Below are 23,477 nucleotides of genomic sequence, written 5' to 3'. Positions count from 1 at the left end.
ATAGACCCTGAACACCATTTCACCCTGATTCTGAAAGGTGTGCATTTGCCCTTTGCCCTGCTCTTTCCCCTTTCATCCAGCCCATAGCAGGAGAACCCACCCCCTGCAACCACCAAGGGACCCAGGCACCAGGGGGCACATCTCATGCTTGGTGAAGAAGAGAAGGGCTCTTGCTTGGCTGGTTTTAGGTGGGGAAAGAGCATGCTGGGATGAGTGTCTGGATGTGTATGAGTATCTCTACTAATGGACAGAGTGAGTATAGAAAGATGGAGCAAGTAAACCTGAATGAATACCTCCAACCCTTAAGAAAGTTGAGGGGATGAAAGCAGATGCTGTGACTCCATCAGATAGTCAGCCTCTACTGACTCTACTACAGTAGTAGTCAGAATACTACTGTAGCCTCAGTAGACACCTACACTTTATTTTGCACTTGGGTGCATCTGACATAAACCCAAAAGGATAAGACAGAGGTGATTCCTGGGCTGCTGTTCCCATGCCTGGCCTGGAATGCTTTGTCCTCTGATAAAGTGCTAACGCATTAAATATCATAAATACAATAAAGGAGAGCTGGCCCACTGGCATATATCCAATATAAATAATCTTTGATTGTTTTCTTTTGCATCATGTAAATACATAAATATTAGCTCTGTTCTATATCTTTGGGAACCAAAAACTGAACAAATATCTTATATTTTTATCCATTTAAAAAGCTGAAGTAAAATGCTGATGCTGAGATAATAAAAGGAAAAGCAAATAAAATAACCATGCTGACTCTAGAGAAAACTGCAGCACACAGTAAAAGATTTATTGCTTGCTTAGATCATCACTTGGGACTCAGATTTTCAGCTGGATCTGCAAGGGGAAACAGGGAAATCAAGAACTGGAGGCTTCTTTGTGCTGCTTTGAAGCTGATTTGGTGAAGTGCTTATAAAATAAGAGATTATTCAGAACAGCTCTGATGCTGCAGAGCTGCTGCATTTTTCTATTTCATTTCTCCTCCCCAAGCCTCCGATGTATCAAGGAATGCAAAATCTACAGAGGTCAGTATAAGTATGAAGTAATCTTTCCGAAGGTTTTATAAATTTCATGAGGATGCCAGGCAAAATTTGCTGGATAAGCATCTCCTTGGTCCAGTTTGCATGCTGATGGTCTGACCTGAGCAACATCAGGTTTCATCATTTACTTCTAAAATTGGTTCCTCTCTCCTCCTATCGAGGCTGAATTTCTGTACTGTGCTTCCTTCACAATATTTTCAGATTTATTTTCTAAAATAATCTGTTGTTATAGCTCCGTATTCTTATTATTACAATGAATGCTGACAGCAGATTTTTAGCCATCATAGATGATTCTCTGCCTTTATTTTCCACAGATTATATTCCAGTTTATTAAAGATGGATGCCACAGCATCAGAGAAGGGTGGAGGTTGGACCTCTAGAGGTCCTCTGGTCCAAGCCCTCATTTCAAGCAGGGACACCAAGAGCCATTCACCCAGGACCAACTCCAACAGTTTTTGGGTTTTTTTAGTATCTCCACAGACACTCCACCACCTTCTTGGGCAATCTGTGTCAGTGCTTGGTCAACCTCACAGCAAGAAGTGCTTCCTGTTCCTGATATTGAGAGGAAATCTGTGCTTCACTTTGTGCCCACTGCCTCTTTTCCTGACTCTGAACACCACTGAGAAGAAGTTGTCTCCATCCTCTTTGCACCCTCCTTTCCGGGGCTCCAATGCGCACTAAGTGCTTTTATAACTGTTAAGACCCTCTTGAGACTTCTCTTCCCTGAACTGAACATTCCCAGCTCTCTCAGCCTTTCCTCACAGAAAGAATAGTCCAGTTCCTTCATCACCTTCTTTTGCTGGATTCCCTGCATATGTCCCTGTCTTTCTTGCACTGAGAAGCCCAGAATTAAGAGACAGTAGAAATATCTGAGATCTGTTGGTATCTACAGTCAGAATATGACCGAAACTTCAAAACACAGAGATCTCAAGAAGTGTAAAACACTCAAAAACCCGTTGTTGAGCTTTATTACTTAAACTGCAAACAATAAACAAACAAAGTGCAAAATATATAAGAAACTCTTTATGCAATAACTATTTAAACATAATAATAAACCTTGAGTATTTTAGGAGAGGAAAGTATAGTCAATGTTTACAAACAGACCTAAAGGAAAAATTCAGAAGGAAAAGACTTGGAATCTGACTAGGCTGCAGTTATCCTTGTAGATGAAAGACCTTAAATGAAAAATACTGGGAAGCTTATTTCTTATTTTATACTAATGAGATAGCTTCATGGTCGACTTAGTGTACCAAAGTGCAGATTACCAACTAACACACTTCCCTGTAGCACATAGGTTTTTCTTAGACATAGTTTTAATTCCTTAGCCCTCATAATTCTCTGTCAAGCCCTTTCAAGCCAATTGAGGTGATTTGATAACGGCTGTAGCCATTAAAGCTCTGTTTTATTCTCACAATTGCTTTCTAGAATCCTTGAGAAATCTGTTCCTGAAGAAATTTGAAATAACAGTTCTTGATGAAAAATCAGGAAGACTATTATTTGAGGTAAAATTACAGTTTGTGCCTCTGGGATAAGAGCTGGCTTTTCAAAATCACATCACCAGGTGGTACAAGTGCTGTGAAATAAACCAGAAACTATTATGAACTATTATGATCATATTGTTCCTTTCCCTTCACTTTGGCTGCTTAGCTGTTCTCAATTAATTGAAAAGCTTTCCTTGCGAAGTTGTTCTTTCCCTTGGATCTGAATGCATACTTCTTTATTTTCAGCATCTACTTCTTTCACAAACAGGCCACTGAGAGCTGTAGTCCATAAACTTCTTGGGTCTACACATCTATTTCAGTTCAGTCTCCTGAGTGACATTTTATAGCGTAATATGACTGCATATGCCAACAGAAGATCACTTGCTGTTTTTCACAAGCTTCAGTAAGTTGATGAATGACTGCCTGTAAATAAAGGTTACTGGCCTCGCTCAATTTTAGACTTTGTTTTCAGTTGCTTTTGACTTGCTGGACTTAAGAAATAATATTTCATGCTTCAAGTGCATCCAGGAATTGATCTACGAAAATTTATACAAGTCAAATGAATCCAACCAGTCTTTTATTTGGCAAAGTCTGATTTTTCACTAGCACAGTCTTTCTGACTTGTGCCAAAAAGTACTTACCTTTGCTCCGTGTTCCTGCCAGTCTCGAGAAAACCCACACAGATCAAAATGTCAGTCTGCATGTGTCCCAAAATTGCAAAGAAGGATTTTTAACGCACAACTCCATCTGCTTCCAGTGAACCTGCTGCAGCATCACAGAGGGCTAATGAGTGACTATATTTACCTTCCCCACTGATCATGTGTGATCGCTTCAGCCTTGAGTAGATAGATTTCAGATTAGGGTTAAGACAAATTCACACCTTTTTGGTAGTTTCTCCTTGTAGTAGCTTCAAGTCAATCACTGAATCAAGGTACCACAGACCCTGAATTGATACAACTGAGCCACATACAACTGATACCAGCTGAGCTGTGATAATTGTCTGCATGCACCTAATCCATCGCAAATGTAAAATAAAATGTAATAATTTAAACTACCATGAAGGGGATGGACACAAGAATTTGTTATTCACACTTTGTTTCAGGTGTAGAGACTGTGCTGCTAGAAAACAGCTCCTTTTGATGGACAATTTATACACAGAAGATAAAGATTTTTCTGCCTACTATTGAAGAGAAGTCACTTTTTTGTCCAGTTCCTTAAAACAACCCAGTTGCTGGGGAGGAAGACAGGTCATTCAAACCTAGAGAATGACAGAGCAGTACATGGGACCATAGGGGAAAATCTTAGAGGAAAAGGGCGGTGGAGCAAAGGATGGGATTGCTTGAGTTCATGAAGATGAAGTTTAGGAAATAGAAAACAGAACAAAGGAAGAGTCAGAAAGTGGGGAGCAGTGGGGTCCACAAGTAGGAGTTAGATGCCCCATATCATACCCAGCATTGCTGGAAGGTAGGTAGATGGAGATCTTGTTGATTTATGGTAGCTTGGTGTTCAGTGAGCCAAATGAGAATGGGAAGGAGAGGATAGTGAGGAAAGAGCAGATTTGTCTGCTAAACGTGGCATTGGAGCCCCTGGGTGAGCAAGGATAGGTTGGATTCCATCTACACAGGGACTCTCAGCCAATGTTATCCAGTTCTAAATGCAGATGTAGCACTGGCCAGAGCTGGATGGGGCTAAGGCCACAACCAATCACATGTGTAACTGGAGCTCCTATAAAAGGAGCTGGAGGAATAAGCTGGAGGCTGTTTGTCACATGGAGCTTTGGGGTGTGTGTGAGTATTGTTTCTATCTCCCAAGAACTGACCCCATGGAACACATGGATAATGAACACAGTATGTGCTGGTATACCACACAGGTGTGGGGGCTGGGGAGGAGGGGCTGGGGTCCCGCCTTTTTGCCAAGAAAACTGGGGTAAAACCCCTACAAGAGAATGGTGGGGAGAGCTGGGTGGTAGCATAGTACTGTGGGAGTGGTAACAGTTGAACCTTCCAGTTGAACCTTGTGGTGCCAGCCACATGGCACAGCCAACTCACAGCAGCAAAAGGCAGGCCACTCTCTCAGTGGGTTCAGCGGGACACCAGCAGCCCCAGCGCCAGCATCCCAAACAGTGACCCAAAAGTTCCAGAGCCCAACACAGCACTCTGAAGAAACCCCAACTGTGCCAAAAATTGCCACTCCAGGGAGGAAGGGCGGTACTCCCAGGAAACCTTCTCCTACACCAGTCAGGGCATGGGAAAAGCCCCTGCGGGGGGCCCAACAGGCCTGTGGCAATCTGGAGCAGCCCACCCCTCTCATCACCATGGAAATGCCAGGACTGCCCCGTCCTGCGACCTAGTGAGATGGCTCTGAGGAAACACCTGTGCTGAGCATAGCCATGTCTCCAGGAAGTGTGGCTCCATCCCGATTCAGCCTCTGAAGGCCATGCCTCCTTGATGTTGCCCCACAGGGGAGAGTTCCTATGAAACCCCACTAGCACAGAGGTGCAAGGTCCTAGCCCCTGCTACAGCCACTCCCAACCTTTCTCTGCAGAGGTGTGGCAGCAAAAGTAGTGAGGGAGAGACACAAAAATCTGCAAAAGATGCCTACTGTTACTTCAACTCTACCAAGGTCTTTCATACTACATACTTTCTACACATTCTAATAAGCTGATACTAAATAAAAGAGAAGATTGGGCTAGTTTAATAACTCCTTCCTCAAAAAGCAACACAGGAACATCTACATATGTTAAGGTTAAACTGACTCATATAACATATGTCAAAGTGATTTCACTTTTGCTGTCTCTGTTTTAGAGATTATCTGTGTTATAGATTATCTGTGTTTATAGTTTTAAATGGGTTTGTTTGTAACGAGAGGGCAAATAGTGACATTTGTCTGTGTGTGTATTAGTTATAATTGTTTATAAGTTTTTAAGACATTTGCTTATATAAGCACTTAATTATAGTTCTTTATAGTTTTTTTATAATATCATAATTTAGCTAGAGTTAATCAACAAAGCCAACTATTCTGTGGGATATAACTGAGGGATTACTTTTAAAGATGGGATGGGGAAGCCCATCCAGTCTAGTCTCAGCTCTGGCCAAGCTGTGGCCTTAACTGGTGAGAAAGGTGTTCCATCAGACCCTTCCAGGCTAAGTCATAGCCCTGGCCAGGCTATGGCTTTGTCTGGCAGGGAAAGTTATCTAAACCAGGTATTTCTGTGCTAGCTAAATTGGCTTTGCAAAAGCTTTCCTTTGAGATAAATATGGAGGCTTCTGGAAGAAGCCGTCCAAGTCCTCATTGGGAGAAAGAGACCCCTCAGCAATGGCAGACCCTGGGTGATGGTAAAGCACATAAGCAATTGTAAGTTTCACCTTATTGATTTTGTTCTAAGGTATATGTTGTACTCCTATTATGGTTATTAGAACTAAGAAAAGGGGAAAAGAGGGATGGATATACACGCGTCTCAAAGGTCTTGACTATTCTCATATTCTCATGTTTTTCTCATGTTTTTCAATAAAAATCACAGCATGACCTGGCAAGCCAGCGGCTTGTCAGAGGAAAGAGATTGTCAACAGGGAGGCAGTCAGTTCATCAACTTACTCAAGCTCCAGGAGGCAAATATTTAGAGAACATCAGTGGCAGAAATATGTATGGTTGCCATTGAAATGGTTTTGAGTTGAATTATTATTGTTTGTAGTGTTAAGTTGTAATTTTGTAACTTTTAGGCATTAAGCTTGTGGCATGCTAACCTAAAAAGATTGCAATGTTAATAGTTTTAGTTGACAGGTTCTGGATGAGAGCATCACAGCTCAAATGATACACAAGGTACTTCACTACCTGTTGAGTGAAAAAGCCTTGTTCAACTACGCTCATCAATTACATTTTTTTCTATAACTGAAAGGGTAAGTTGTGCCATTGGAGTCCCTGGGTGAGCAAGGATAGATTGGATTCAATCCATGCAGGGACTCTCAGCCAATGTCATCCGGTTCTAAATGCAGATGTACCACTGGCCAGAGAGCTGGATGGGGCTGAGGCCTCAACCAATCACATGTGTAACTGAGCTCCTATAAAAGGAGCTGGAGGAATAAACTGGAGGCTGTTTGTCACATGGAGCTTTGGTGTGTTGTCCCTATCTCCAACCACTGACCCCATGAAACATGTTTATAATAAACATATTCGCTAAAGACATTCCTTGGGATTCAGAGAAAATGTTGGAGGGAAACGGTTTCCGTAGTTTTCAAAAGAAGATAAAGTAGCTGCAACAAAGTGAAATAAATACATCAAGACACTGAGATCAAAAAAGGTATCTGTCCTCAGCAGAAGAAAAGAAGAGGATAGAGCAGCACTCCAATGAAGCTTCAGGGAGATGGTTCAGCACTAAAAATACAGAAATCAGCCATGGGAAAAAGAAACACTGTGGAGTAGGAGACTACTATTAGACAGAGCATAAGAGATATAAGAAAACACTGGGCTAGTAGGAGGACAGAAAGCCATACCAAGGCATCTGCAGCAGAAACTGAGAATTAGTTCTGCAGACTTTTAATTAAATAGTTTAGATAAATTAGAACTTGGACTAGAAGTTTTGAAAGTGGGGTGTGCAAAGGATGGAATATAGCTAAAATTGCAACAGAAACTGACAGGAGGCAACAGAGCAAGAAGTGTGCAGAACAACCAGAGCAGCTGAAAAGGAACCAAAATTCATCAGTGTCAACATCTCTTATCTGTACAAAACTGACTTGTTTCTCTCCAGCATGATACCATACACAGAAAAATGGCTGTCACTTAATCTGTTATTAAATGAAGACACTTCAGGTGCTGGAACTAGATGTTCCAGGTTTCCTATATATGTATGAAACTGTAAGATGCATTTTAATGTCACAGGTTGGGACTTTTCTTTTTGAAGAATAAGTTAATTCAAAAACTGCAAGCACAAAAAGATTGGAAGAGTTATGGGACTGAAAACTCAAACTCTTACATACTTTAATTCTTCTTGGTGCTTGCACATTAAGGTATGGTGTTCTAGGATTCTGGAAGAAATCTTTATTTTCTTGATCTTAACATGACAAAGTATTTTTTCTAGGAACACAGAAACTATTAATAAAAGTCTATTGTGAACTAGTTAAAAAAAAAAAAAGGTTTTCCTTTGAAAGCAGATGCAGGGAATACAGTTTTATCCCCTAGATACTGAGGACAGGACTGACCTATGGATAGTACACATGACTTTTTACTTTAAAATTTCAGTTTCATGACTCTGGACTTAGTCAAGAAGATGCAGCTTTCCTGCTTTGATTGGTTCTTTTGGTTCATATGGCAAAACTCCTGAGTCAAGCAGAGAAGACCTGAAGGACAGTGTTTTGGCACAGAATATGAAACCCATTGTTAATTAGAGTTGTCTGGGATTCACATCAGGGACAATAATCCCGTTATACTTTATGCCGGAAGATCATCTTCATGGAAATCTGACAACTTCGGATGTGTCAGTTCAAAGTTGTTGAACTTATCACACACTGTTAGACAGAGCTCACTAGGAGGTACTGCACGTAATTCAGTCTTGCCCTCCATTTCTGCTTTCTTGTTATTTAGACAGCTTTGTCTATAACATTCATGCTGTATGGACACATAAAACAGCAACTTTTAGAAAGTCCTAAAATCTCTTGCTCCAGAAGTACAAGGATTTTTATTAAAAACTTTCATAGTTACAAATTACAGACCTTGCAACATACTACCGGACAGCAGCTTTTTTTTTCGTCCCAGTCATCTTCAAACTGTCATAAACTAGAGGAGTCTGAGAAGAAAATGAGATCAGAGTTGTTTTTGCAAGTGTTTTGGGATTTTTAATGGCCAAAATGTAATAGGTCTTCACCTTAACATGTTTCTTGAAGCACTATGGATGAAATGGGAATAGACAAACAGATCACTTGAGACACATAAGCTCCAGATTTAACACAGTTTGAAAATTAGGTGCACTGGGGTAATGTTCCAAAACAGCTGCAAAGCCAGTCACCCTTGCAGGTGTTGAATACCTGCAGCTCTTTTTCTCCTGGTGCTTAATTTCCTGTTCATTTCTAAGTGTATGCTGTGCCCTTGAACTCCAACATCTCTAGCAAGTACCTTCCTACAAAACAAACCTTTAAGGCTTCTGACTTGTCTGAAATTTTGATACCAGTAACAGAAGAAAAGAGAAAAATAGTATAACCCTCGCCATTTGCAATGTCCTCCAGCAAAATATTTTCTTTAACAGCTGAATCCAGTTTTCATTCTTAGTCATTATCTCCCCCTTCCTGATGTGTCTAACACAGCAGATATAAAATTTTTGTCTGATAACATGGATTTAGTTGCTGGAACAAATATTGTTTCTTTTCATGTGAGCTGCTCTAGCTTGCATTGCTCTCTGGAGTTTTGCCTTCTGTTGCATGCAGTGCAGATTTTATCCCAGTCTTTATTGTTTGACAGAATGTTGACTATTTCTTTTTTCTGTTACGGACTTCTTAATGGGCAAACCATTCCAGAAAAACATTTTACAGAAAATGAATGAATCTGTAGAGAAACTACAACTGGTAGTTGTAGTACTACCAGTACTATCTGGTACTTTGTATGGCTGTGTCTTCAAAGAGCATGACTTGCTTTTCCCCATTTGTTTAGAGTGCATATTTACTCAGAAGTTTCTCGGACTCTTTTGCAATATGATGAAATTTATGAAGTCATTCTTTAGATCTATGATTTCATCTAGATTTTAAGCAGCTTACAGAGGTTAAGATAAAAAAGGATACAATAAGATACAATAAGGTTATTGGTTAAGATACAATAAGGACTTGCAAACACATTTAGCACCTTCAAACTCACACTTTTCTAAATTATGGTCTTGTTTTTGTTGTTTGTTTTCTTGTTTTTCATTTAGAGCATATAAAACTTACAGAATGTTGAATACTTATACATTGGTGTATTGGGTCTGGTTGAGATGGAATTCATTTTCTAATAGCAGACTTCACAGTGTTTGCTCTGCATTGGTACCTAGAAAAGTGTTGATAACACACCAGTGTTTTGTCTGCTGTTGAACAGCTATGGTACAGCATCCACTCAGTGTCTCCAACATTTCCCAAAATCCTGGGAGGGGACACAACTATGCCAATTAAATTAACAAAAGGGATAGCCCATATTGTATAACATCAGCCCAGATATAAAAGCTAAGGAAAGGAGGAGCATTTGTTATTGTAAATATCTTTGCCTTCCAGAGAAACCACTATGTGTGTTGAAGTCCTGCATCCTGGGAAGTTGCTGAACACCCCTTGCTGATGGGAAGTGGAGAATAAACCTTTTTTTTTCCTCTTCACTTATGCATGCACAAAGCTCCATTCTTTGCCTTAGTAAACTGCCTTATCCATCTTATTTTCGTTCCCCGTCCAGCTGGAAGGGGAGTGATAAAGTGGCTTGGTGGGCACGTGGCATGTCTCCAAGGTCAACCCACCACAGCTTTCTAGTGCCCACCAAGAGATACAAAGGCAGTTCTATCTCTCTCTCTCTCTGACTGTCTGATTGTCTGTCTATCATCTATCTATCTATATCTATCTATCTATCTATCTATCTATCTATCTATCTATCTATCTATCTATCCATATTGCGTACCATAGTAAGAGCAGCTATCTAGTAGCAAGTTCCTTTGTGGGACAGACATGGGGTTTGTCAGCTGTGCTCCTTATCTCTCTGTTTTGCTGAGTTTGCTGGGAATGTGTTAAGACAAGCAATAGCTCTGTGCTTTGCCCTGACATGGTAGCCTTGTTATGCAGGGGGAGCTATCTTCTGTGGATGATGAGGAAATACATCTCCCTCTCCCTGCCCAAAACTGATGTGAATGGGTTTATAATACAGGCTCCCATGGACATTGCTCATCCTTATTTAAGCTGCTTAATACTGTTAATAGTATTAAGGAATACTATTGGCCCACTATGGGATTTGTGGAATCTGATGTCATCCTGGTGTTAGAGAAAACAAACTTTAAGTATGGAGACATTGAAATGTGCCCTGAGGCATCCAGTTCCTGGGTGGTATGGTGTGTGGAAGAATTTGGACAGGTTCCTAGGGTGGTTATTACCTCCAGTTGCCTGTGACTTTACACCTGAACACGTGCCCAACCCTGGCAAAGTGACCCATCAGTGATGGAAGGGTGCCTTGCCCACCCCAGTGAAAGCCAGCAGCTCCCTGCCCTGTGCTGGGGCTGGACCTGTGCGTGCTGTGCCACTGTTCAGTCCTCACAGAGGTCTGTAGTTGAGGCAGGAACCCAAACTGCATTTGAGGACACTACGGCTGACACAGGGACTCAAACCACAGCCACTACAGTGCTTGCACCAGTAGTGAAAACAAAATAACAGATGAGGGAAGCTACAGGTCCATATAATTGATAAGAAAGGGAGGAAGAGGAAAAGAAGGGGGAGGAGAAGGAGGACAATCAGGAGAGGAGAGGTCAGATGAAAAAGCTGGTCATTCAAGAAATAAATTTGAAGGAGCGAGACAAATCAAATAGGAACCTGAAGTTACCTGTTCCTTGACCTCATCAGAACTTTGAGACTTGTGGAAAGACTACAGTCGCCAGCCAGGTGATGCTGGGATAACAAGGCTGACAGTCAACAATTAGAAGGTCATGAGGCCACAAAAGCAAAAATCCCTTGCTAGAGATGGGGAAATTGAAGGAGGAATTGGAAAAGAAGGAGCAATTTGTAGTCTCTAGAGATGGCCCCTCTAAAGCATGAGGGCATGAAATCCATTTAAGGAAGACCTTGTGAATTCCCCAGGAAGGTGGATCACTACAGATGTAGGTATCCAGTACTTGAGAGAATTAGAAGTCCTGGAAGTGCTTTATAGTGCAGTAAAAAGTGATAATGTCCTTGTCTAGGTTTAGGGACAAAATTTAGGATAAAATGCCCTGGAATGAGCGTTTTCTCTAAAGAAAAGGACTTTGATAATCCTGCTTGCCAATGAGAGAAATAAATCCTAGTGGGTCAAAGTGAAAAAAAATCCGAAACAGTTTATTTACAAAGAAAAAAACCAAAAGAGTGCCTGCAAGGCACAGAAAAGGACTGGATAAATGCTAGATAGTGAAATTTCAAAAACTTGACCCCAAACTCCCATGAGACAGCATAGCCGTGAAGCAAAGATGGTATCAGGGAAGGGGAGGAACAAGAGTTTGCGTAGCTACTTAGGCAGGATAGATTGGAATCTTTCTGATATTAGTCTCTTCCTTGCAGAAGGAGAAGCTGGTGGGTTTAAGTGTCCTTTCTCCTGTTGGTTTAGCTACTTTGAGGTCTCAAGTCTGGGGAGGCCTCCCCACCAGCTCCCCATGTGGGCCAGAAAAAAAAGGAAAAAAAAAGGAAAAAAGAGGAAAAAAAAGCAGAAACAGTGCAAGGAAAAAAAGAAGCAAATTAAAAAAACCCCCAGCTGTTACTGGGCATAAGCAGACAATTATGAAATAAAGAATCATTATAAAATCACCCCAAGACAGTCCCTAAAGATCCAGAGGATATCCTTTGCACAATGACCATATGGAGGAAGGTGGCTCAAAGTGTCCAAGAAGCACCATCATATAACAAGTTGTCCCAAAACAAAAGAGGCCATGCTCTATTTACTGCTGGATCTTTCTGCATGGTAGGAAACCATTGGAGGTGGAAAGCTGCTGTGTGGAATCCTACACAATGACTGCTGAGGGAGAAGAAGGGACTCTTTGCAGAAGTGAAAGCCATCCAACTAGCCCTAGAGATTTCTGAACATGGCCTGTATTCTATCTCTACACTGACACCTGGATGGTGTCCAATGTCCTGAGGTGGTGGCTGCAGCAATGGAAGAAGACTAACTGGCAACACAGAGGCAAACCCATCTGGGCTGCTGCACTGGGGCAGGACATCACTGCACAGGTAGAAGATATGACCCTGAACATAACTCACATAGATGCACAGGTGCCCAAAAGTCACACTACTGAACAACACCAGAACATTCTGGGACACAGTTCATGTTTTTCTGTGGGCATGAACCAGCTGAATCCACTCATAAACCTGACCCTGGGAAGACTTACGCAGCTTGTGAGTGTAAGGGGTCACCAGGAAGAGCATAAAATGTAGGGGTATTACCTTAATGTATTAATGTAGATGGGCATTTGGACACTTAAGTAGTGAGTTCAAGGTTAAAAAACATAGACATGGATATTATAAAATGGCTTAGGATTCAATATTCCAGTGAACACAGTGCGTGGACAAACCATTGAGAGACGATTATTTTTCTTGTGTAGTTGCAAATACAGAATGAGTAAAAAGCACTTGAGTCTCCTAGGAGCATTTGTGAAACAAAAAACTCTCACTGAAGAGTGGTTATACATCCAAATGATTCCACTGTCATATGAAAAACTGCTCAAGAATGTGATTAAAGGCTTTCTATCTGGTTGCAAGAGAGTATGGTTTTAAACAGAATATTGACATCACTGGGGATATTTTCATAGGCTACCACCAGGGAAAAATGTTCAGACTTGAGTCTTTATTAGTGAAGGTTTTGATCCTTTGTCAGAGAAGGAATGTGTCACAGACTCAAAGACAAATGCATTTCTATATTTAAAAAAAATGAAGATTATATTAAAAAAAAGTGAAACAAACAGCAATAGTAATAGTTTTAGGCAAAAATTAACAGTGACTTGACAAAGCAGGAGCTAAACAGTCACTGTTATATGTTAAATGTTTGCATATGATTACCACTAACAAGCTTATTGTATATTTTGAGAGTATAAGTACTGAGCCAAATTACACATAATTATTAAACATGGATTTAAAAAGTCCAAATTCAATTTGTAATCAAATATGCATGAAAATACATGTACTCAGTAGACACTAGTGGCATTTTCCTGTTCTGTCAAAGTCCCATTTGATAAACATTTATATTTAAAGACTGATAACATGCACTATGTCTTTAATATTTCTTAGGAAAATCTGGGGATAAAAATGTTTCCTGAAGTCAAAAATTGGTACTGGAAGTATGTGTTAACAACTGCCTGCATCTTAGACTGTGTCTAAGCTTTAAGGAGCTTCTTTATGACTCTGGTTCACTTTAATCTTTTTAATGTGGCTGTAAATAGGTTCTCAAAATCAATATATTACATTTGTATACCAGATCCCCTCTCCTTTTTATTTCATTAAAATAAGCTATAGCAATAAATGAGAGGCTTGCCTGGCAGGAATTTCCTTGTGCTGAACACAGCCATGTTGGTCACAATCATGTCCCCATAGCCTCAGCCAAGACACATGGTATGATTGTTTATGAGAGCATTTGTTCTTTGCAATATGTAGAGAGTAAGTGGTGAAAGGGGCAGTTCTGTCACCCATTGGGTTCTAACTCATACAGACATAGAAGCAAAACCTTCTTTCTCACTACTGTACTTTAGAGATATATTTGTGGAAGACCCAGTGTTGAGGACCAGACCTAAGCACATTTTGTCTCAAACTTTCTGAGCATTGCTACAGGAAAGGTGTGATCAGAGGAGAGGATCCTGCAGAGGTGGGGCTGAGCTGTTCTCAGCCAACTTCCTGCTCCACCTTGAGGCTCATTCACAGCTTCCACCTGCCAACTCATTTCGTGCAGAAATGCTGGCTGTGCATGTGCCAACAAAACAGTGTGAAAAATCCACTTTACATAAGAGGTGTGCACCAGGTTAACTATAAAAGTCAGGGATTGGCCCCCCTCAGTCTCTCTGGAGGTGTGTTGTGGCATCCTCCAGCACATTTTGAGGAGCTTGTTATGGGAGTTGAGAACCTATTGAAGCATATCGTTCAAAATTAAGGGTCACCACTCTTGTGGAAGAACATTTAAGAATTTAAGGGCTTGTTAGCCAACACCTTGTGAGTCAGATTTATAGTGATGGTACAATAATATCATGACAGCTCCCTGACATGTGTCCTTGTTCAGACTGAAGGACAATTTATAGCAAATATCACATCCTCTACCAGTGGGTTGGGACACCTGGGCACCATGCTATTCCTCAGTCTTAGCACAGCATCTCTCAAGTCACGTCAGTGTGTGCTACCTTACATGATCAGTATGATAAGAAGCTGTGAGCACTTTATGATAATTCACCCAAACGAGCGCCTCCTTCCAATATTTTGTTCAGAGCACCAGTTACCTGTTACAGTGACAGACTAGGTATATTTTATATCTTCATACTAAGTTCTTTGCCAGTGCATCCAACTGTCAGCAGCACTTTGGGTTGTCAGAGAGTTGCTAAAGGAGGAAAAGCTCTCTTACCTAACTGAGCTGCTGCCAGCATCGAGGTCTTGTGCTGTCACTGCACCTATAATGGTCCCCACAGGTGTGTCCTCATAGACTTCCATTGTGTACACGGGCTTGCTGAACACTGGAGGCTCATCCATGTCCAACACATTTATCTTCACGGTGGCAGTATCTTTGAATGGACCCACTGAGTGAAATCGATGGTCAAGATGGAGATTGGAGGCCTCCACTTTAAAGGTGTATGCCTTCTTTGTTTCAAAGTCCAATGGCTGTAGAAAGAACAAAAGCAAAACATTAGATTTGACTAAAAATTAGGCATTGCAAAATCACTTTGGTTGGATTAATCTGACAAAACTTAAGATGCCTTTTGTGTAAAATTCATCTCCTGAGCTAATCAATCATTTAAGTTTGTTTTGAAGTTCATCTTATGCTAAGGTGAATTTTGAAATAGGCCAGATGAATCACAGTCAGGAAATTACTGCTTCTCTACATCAAAAAATCAGGATGACTGGCATGGATGTAAACAGTTACAGTGTAGATGTCTGAAGTTAAATGAGTGAGATTCATCTCTTGCAAATGAGCTGAGTGAAGGTTAGTCAGAGATTTGCATTTGCAGCTCCCATGCACCGGCAATCAGCTGTCTCTAGTGGATCCAGCACCTTAAATAGAAGACTTCCTGGGTTTTTTTTAGCAGGAAAGGCTTTCAGAAGACCATGACGATGATGAAGATGAGCCCAAATGAAAACTTTGATATATACTAATGAGTCAAACCAAACTTCAGGTACAACTTGGAATGTGAATTCTAATTTGATCTGAAAGAAGTTTTCTTGTAAAATGTCGATCATAGCAGTGAACTGCTATTCATGCCATATGTTTGATCTGCATGTACTTTGCAAAATGCAGACTTTGGCTCTGTCTTATGATCCTAGGTGTAATTCATAAAGTCTTGAAGATGACACAGCAGCTTTTGTGTGGTTTGTGGGGTTTTGACAGAATGTATCCTGCAAAATAAGGTTGTTTTGATGTGGGTTTCTGTCAACGCATATCAATTTAGTGCCTTTCCTTCTAGAAAAGCAATCATCTCAAAACCCTCAATACAGTCTTATTTAGTTGAAAAGATGCAGAAGCTTTATTTTCATTTAAAGGGTTTATCTGCATTGGCTTTCATGTTGTTTTTAACGTTTCTAACAAAGCCTTTTCCCGATGTCTGGGTAACACTGGCACCTAGTGGTTTCTGCCTATAGCTGTTAAGCTGGAAATTTGCTATCGGGAATGAACAAAAAAAGAACACGTTCACATGTGTATAACAAAAATATTTCAATGTTTGTTTTTTTTTTCCCCCAGTGTTTTCAGACAGTTGTCACAGCCAGGATAGATTTAAATTCTTCAGTTTTCTGTCCTTGTCACAAGAGGACATAATTGGCCAGATGACTGGTGTAAATTGAAATAGCTCCATTAAAATCAATTGAGTTACCTTGACTTGCATTAGCTGAACCATAATGATTATAAATCCTTATAAAAGATTTTGTCATTTAAATAGACTAGATGCTATGTCTTTTTTTTTTTTCTCTGAGCTGGGGACTTAAAATTATCCATATAAATTTTAATGCCATAGAAATAATCACAGTTGAAAGTAATTCACTACCAAACACAACCATCCTCCTACAGACAAAATTACCAGAAAAGCCAGTATGTGCTGTACCTTTGTGTCTGGACCGACAGAAAGAAGAAGAAACTGAGCCTGAGAAGAAACAGACAAAATTAAGTCTGGTAGATCTCATGTCCCAGTGGTGAAACCCTAAGATGTTGCCTTCACTAAAAACAGACAAGTTGGTCCATTTTCCAAATAACTGCCACAATATATTTCATTTTCTATACTACTTGTACACACCTGTTATGCATTGCCAAAATAATTTTACCCAAAAAAAACACCCCAAAAAAACAAAAACCAAAACCAAGACAACTCTTCTCCAAATATTTATATCAATTGGTAACACATTTTCAAAAAAACATAAGAAGAGAAATATGAAGTTTAAGGACTTAGTCTGGAGAAGAAAAAGTCAGGGGTTAAATTAGAAATAAATTATTAAGACAAAGAAAGTAAGAAATCTAAGCTCCCACATAGGTAGTAATTCTTTCATACCACAAAACTTGTACTAAAACTTTTCAGATTGGCTCCTGTAATACATCAGTATATTTGCAAAGAAATTTATTAATGGAAAGAGCCATAATTCATGCAGTCTTTGCAGGCTGTCTTTCACCAAATTACTCTTCAAACACTTATACCAGATCATGGTGCATGGCCAGTGCCCAGTCACAACATTTCATGGTGCAAGGGGAGCAGAAAGCAGGAAGATTTCAAACAGTTCTGTCCATTGGTATGTTCAGACTGGCATATTTCACTGCACACGTACCCAGGGAGTGGGAAAATGGCTGCATTATTTTTCTACCCCCCAGCATTATGGGGAAATACTAATGTATATTTTTAAAAAGACAGTGTGATCCCAAGAAGGGATAATGTTTTTCCACTGAAACCTCAGAGGAACTCTTCCTCTCTTTCTGTCCTTCTATGGGTCTGATGATAAATATAGTTAGAGGTTATGCAGCCAGTGCAAAGCACAGATGGCAGTCAAAATAAGAAGAGACAGGCTGGAAGTTATGAGCCATCATGAGAGAAGGAAATCAGTGACAGACTCCCACAAAATAGCAGAAATTAACCTTTTGCGTAAGTGAGGCTAAACCGCAGCTGAAATGTATGGAGAGTTGGGAAATGTTGCAAGTGGTAAACCTAGGACTTAAATAGAAAAATACTTTATGAACATATATCATGTAACAAAAGTACAGTTTTATTGTCTTGCGTGTATGGGGATTGCATGCTACAACCTCCTGATCAGGTCTGGTTTTCCCATATTTGAACAGTTGAGTCATATAGATAGCACTGACAGTTTAAGATTTAGGCATTGCTCTGAATTGTCCAGAGTCTGTCTGAAAACAGTAGAATTGAATGTCTGCATAGGTCTCAGGCAAAACTTTTTGGATTTTTTTGATTTTTGGTTTAAAGCATGTATAAAAAGCATTTTATTATATTTTTAATTTTTAGTAGATATCACTAAAATCTGTCAAGTAAATGAGTGGTCCACACAATACCTGTTTTTGTTACTAAATCAAAAAACTAAACCAAACAAACCCAACAAACAAACAAAAAACCAATCCCATCACTGTGTTTTACTGTTATATAATAGCTGTCTAAGAGTGCTCAGTTCCACTTTTATTTTGAATCTGGAATGCTGCTAAGGAAAAAAACACAGTAGAATTCTTGAATGATACAAAAAACTCCAAACCAGTCCTGTAAGGTTCTTAAAATATTTTTTTAATTAATCAGATTTTAATGAAATTACTTAATATATTTTTTTAATAAGCAAGAGAAATATTTATTTCTCCTATAAAAGTAATTACATGCAGAAGGTAAATTTGAATAAGGCTTTTGTTTTGTCTTTTTTTTTGGTGCAGAAAACAGTATTTTTGCCAATAGTAAGGTGATGCCTTATTAACTGTGAACTGTTCAATAACTGGAGTATTTCTAATTGATATCCTATGTACCACTGACAGAACAGATGTATTGGGCCCCCTCAACTTGTCCTCATCTGCTTTTTCCTATGTTGAGGTTACAAGCTGTTCTATATAGTTGCCTAGTAAAGTGCTATCAGCATATACACACCTGTGCACAGCAAAGCCATTCTACAAATCCCCAAATCAAATACATACTGACAAATCACTTTACCTTGCAACTCTGTAAGCACCATGAATGGACTTATTTAGTATGACTAGGACAGCACAAAAACAGGTCTGTATTAGAAATAAACATATTTTGAAATATTGCTGTTTTCTACATTCAAGGCAGAAGTTAAGAAATGCTTGCTATAGTGGGAAAGAGAGAAATAATTAAAGAACTGAAAGGAAAAAAATGGTCCAAAAGATATAATGAATTCTAATGATAAGCACAACAATGGGGGAAAAAAGAATTACCCTGTCAGTTTGTTCTGCTTCACAAAGTGACAGGACTGGAAACTCCAGAAATTTCTGCTTTTTATACATAGATTTCCACTCATAAGAAATACTCTCTCACATAAGAGAGTATTATTTCTGATAGATACTTTCACCTACAATGATGGAAAAGCTGTATTTTGGGATGAGATTTTAAGCCCCAGGACATATGGATAGTTATGGGTAGTAGGACTGGGTTGACAGGAAGTGCATAATAACTTAGGCTTGACTTCATACTAGCATTGGGCAACTGCAGAATAGCTCTGGGTCATATGTGCTGCCCTCAAAAGCTGGAAACAATTTCCCCTTCGAATGGGTTGAGCACCTACGCATTTTGTTAAATATTGGCATAAGGCAATTTGCCGTGCATTGACACAACTTCTGGATGACCAGTTAAATTTCAGTAACTGGATTTCTACACTGGATTCTAAATAGCATAAGGAAACAAGTGGTATTACAGAGCAGGTTTGTAAAGTAGGCTCTAGATCAACCAGGAGCATTCATTAGTTAGAGTTGAGAAAGCACAGTAAAAACTGATATCTGTAGTGAGTATTTTGAGATTTGATGGCAAGTGGACAAAATATATGTGTGATTTGTATCTGGAGAAGGGGAGAAGCTGACCAGTGTCAGGAGTTCAGTTGTTTGCTGCTTTCAATTGTCTCACGCATTTTTGAAGGTGTTGTTTTTCTAGGGGAAACCAAACCAACCAGCTCTATCCACAAACTATGAAGACCAAAGGTCTCCTCTTCCTTACTTTTCCTGTTGTTCTTTGTGACTGTATCTGCACACAGCTCACTAATTTCTGCCTGTACTAAAGGACGTAATACCACTTGCTCTTCGTCCTCAAAATGCACAACCACTATTTGCACTCCCACAAACCCATGAGTTATGATTACAGGCAGACAGTGCCTGTGCTCACACTTGCAGAGGAAATTCCCTGCCTTTGGAGAAAGAATGGGTGGGGTGGTGTGTGATGAGAAATCTGTACAGTTTTGGTAGCAAAACAAGGAGCAGCTTTAACACAGTTCTCACTGAAGGACATTGGGAGTCTGCCTTATGCTCACTCTTGTGTGGCACAGGTGCACTCAGACTGCTCTTACATTACAGCAACATCCCAGAGCTTTGTACTTGGGCTGTCCCATGGGCAACACAACTGAACTTAGCCCACAGTCAAAGCACTATTTACTGACTGCATTAAAGGCTTCTGAAAAGTGCCTTCTGAGGTTAAAAGCAAGCACACACTCCGAATACTTTCCTGCAGCTTCTGGTTCTGTTCATTGTCTCACAATCTCTTCTATTTTATCATCTATAAAGTTACTGTTTCTCACTGTGCAATGCTATGCCATGCTGAGATTTCATGGCCACAGCTTTGCCATCTGATCAGTAAGTTTCAGTCATGGTGCACAACTTACAGAAAACAAGATGTGTTTGTCCCCTGAATTTCCACTGAACCATGTGGAGAAGTTCACCGAGTGTAATGGAGCAGTGTAAGATCGCAACAGGTGGAGCTTAGAAAGAGTTGTTTTCCAAGGTTTCAATGAAACACTGCACAAATTAATAAAGCAATGTCTTCAAGCATAACAAGTTCAGTGCCTGAACCCCACTCAGTTTCTGGATTAGCACATGCTGAGCTAATTAAAAGTCTTCTGCACAAAAATGGGGTTATTGTATAAACTCATCCTTGGTTTAATAAATTTAGTGACAACTTTTCAGAGAAGGTTGGAACCTTCTATTTTCCTTTACTGTTGTGCCTGTTCATTAAAGATTTCAAAATCAGCCCCTTGCCTGGAACTGATGCATCTGAGGTCACTATACTCTGGCATGAAGGAGATGGCCCCTTCTGTCACCATGTTTCTTATAGCTTATACCCACTGCAGTTTGCTAAAGATTCAGGTACAATAGAAGATGCTATTTAAATACCAAATGCAGTAAACACTTTTTTAAACAATAGTAGACAAGGGAGGGAATGATAATTCTATTCCTAACATAGAAATATTTCTGATTCTCTACAGAGAACTGTATACAGCACTACCCTTAAGCCAAGTTTCCCTCCCTTTTTTTTAAGGGATATTATTTTCCTTTATCTTTTATTTTGAGAGAAAAAAAATTACAGTACTAACCACACAGTGGTGCTAGATGGCATTTGGATGGTTTATTTAGCAGAATATAAGAAAAGCCATTTCATTTTTAATACATGTAATTAGCACAAGAGTAGTAGCAATCAGACTTATATAGGATCATGGCACAAAAAAAAAAAAAACCAACAAAAAAACCAAGCAACCAAAACAGATTATCTAAGATCTGCAACTTGTCTAGCTGTAGCTGTTCTTACCAATTTCCAAAGCAGAGATGGCACCCCTGAAGCAGAGAATGGCCTTCTGCATCTGTCAACACTTAGTGTGCTAAAAGGAACAGTTTACTGTGTGCAATTTTTTTCTCATCAAATGTATTTTCCACCAAAAATAAAGGTAGTCCAGGAAGGCTTCATTTTTATCAATTTCGATATAGAAATCTCTCAATGTTTTTCTGTATAATAACAGACCAAAAAGCATCTGTGCAGTGATGGACAGTTTCTGCCTGCAAGAAATTTTTCAGGGAAAATAAAAGCAAATTTTATAAATGGTTTTGAAATGGCTCAGCACTGAATTACTGCAGCACTTACAGCACATGCTTACAGAATATGCTATGATAAAGAAGAAATTGTGAACCTGTTTTTTAAAGCATATAGCACTTTTTATTAGTGCCTTTCACTGTTTAATATTTATAATTCTTAATTGAATGTGTTGGTCTTATTCATTTACCCACTTTCATTTTTAAAAAGACTTCAATACATACTTAAATATTTGCATAATTTCACAAGGTCAAATCAGGTTATGTCAATTTTATTTTTTATTTCATCTCTCTAATTTTCTTTCTACATGCCCTAATAACATCCTTAAATATTTTCTGAGTTGCTTGCCCACTTTTCCAAAGATTATAAAGCCTCTTTTTTCTCATTAGTTTCTTCAAAAGTCCCTGTCCAGACAGGTCAGTTTGTTGAGGTATTTTCCCCGCAGTGGTAGCTCATCCTGTAGCTTGTCTTTTGACTCATAGGGGTGCCCTGCTCCTGCACCTTCAAGATTTTTTTTCTTGAGGTATATCTTTCCTTCCTGGACCCCTTTGTTTTAAAAGGCTGTTTCCCACAGTACTCTCTGATCAGCATCCTGAAGAGGAAGAAGCTTGCCTGCCAGAAGTCCAGTGTGGAGCTTTGTTGATACCCCTCCTTGTTTCATCAAACATTGAAAACTCTGTGATCACTGTACCCCAGACGGCCTCTGACCACCACATCTCCCACCAACCCTTCTCTATCTGTAAGCAGAAGAGCTGGCAGAGCCCCACCCCTGCCTGGTGATCTTCAAACATCCTCCAGCTGCTCACAGAATAATTTATCCACCACTTCATCCTGGTTGGGCGGCCTATAACAGACTCCCACCAGGATGTGTGCCTTGTTGGCTTTCCCCCAGATCCTTACCCTTAGGCACTCAACCTCATCACCATTGATCTCAAATTCTATCTTGTCAAGAGACTCCCCAATGCACAGAGTCATCCCACCACCTCTCCTTCCTCTCCCATCCCTTTGAAAAGCCTGTGACCATCCATTGCAGCACCCCAGTTGTGTGATTCATCCCATCATGTTTCTGTGATGGTGACTATGGCATAGCTTTCCTTCTGTGTCATGGCTTCCAGCTCCTTGCCTGTGCAACATTAGTGTACATGCTCTTCAGCTGGGCTGATTTCACCCTCGACTCAGGCTTACCACCCTTAGGCTTATCTCTGAATCCCCTTCCCCCTTCACACCTAGTTTAAAGGCTTCTCAATCAGTCAGCTCATGGCCTAAAATCCTTTTGCCCTTGTTAGATAGATGGAGTCCTGTGATGGTGGTCACAGGGGTTTTCAGGTGAAGGGAGAAATGAGAATGTTGACTCCATGATCAGAAGGCTTGATTTATTATTTTATGATATATATCTATTACATTAAAACTATACTAAAAAGAATTAGAAGAAAAGGTTTCCTCAGAAGGCTAGCTAAGAATAGAATAGAAAAGAAAAGAATGATAACAAAGGTAGCTCTCTCGGACTCTGTCCGAGATAGCTCTGTCCTTGACTGGCCATTAATTGTAAACATCCAAGATGGGCCAATCACAGGTGGACCTGTTGCATTCCACAGCAGCAGACAACCATCATTTACATTTTGTTGCTGAAACTGCAGCTTCTCAGAAGGAAAAATCCCAAGAAAGGGTTTTTTATAAAAGATGTGTGCAACATGAGTCCATCTGACTTTAGCAGTCCTGGTGCTTTAAAAGTTATGCTATGATCAAAATCTCAAAATTGTGTGGATGTCACGAGCGCTTAAACCACTTATTGGTAGCATGGATTTTCTTGTTCCTTTCATCATTCATCTCTGCTACTGAAAGAATCAAGCAGAGTGCTGCCTGCACTCCTGCAGTGTTCATCAGAAGTTCAGGCAGTGTTCTGCTCAGTTCCTTCAGTAAGAAGGAACTGAGCAGATTTTCACCAACCAATCGACCCAGAACCTTGAATTTCCTTTTTAATTACCCTGGCACCCTTCTTATCAACATCATCACTGCCAACCTGGATAACCAGCAGTG

General features: G+C 39.9%; 1 protein-coding gene across 8 annotated transcripts in view; it reads right to left on the bottom strand.

Annotated features, from left to right (window-relative positions):
- The window catches only part of CDH12 (cadherin 12), a 619,586-nt gene that overhangs the window by 25,261 nt on the left and 570,848 nt on the right, over positions 1 to 23,477 (bottom strand). For all 8 annotated transcript variants that reach the window (XM_064705457.1, XM_064705456.1, XM_064705459.1 and 5 more), the window contains one exon: positions 14,801 to 15,054. In XM_064705457.1, coding sequence (XP_064561527.1) covers positions 14,801 to 15,054 — 254 coding nt within the window. The remainder of the gene's footprint in view (positions 1 to 14,800; positions 15,055 to 23,477) is intronic.

This window comes from Zonotrichia leucophrys, chromosome 2, assembly GCF_028769735.1.
Source record: "Zonotrichia leucophrys gambelii isolate GWCS_2022_RI chromosome 2, RI_Zleu_2.0, whole genome shotgun sequence".
NCBI classification, from domain to species: Eukaryota; Metazoa; Chordata; class Aves; order Passeriformes; family Passerellidae; genus Zonotrichia; species Zonotrichia leucophrys.
This window is presented reverse-complemented; position numbering and strand designations above follow the sequence as displayed.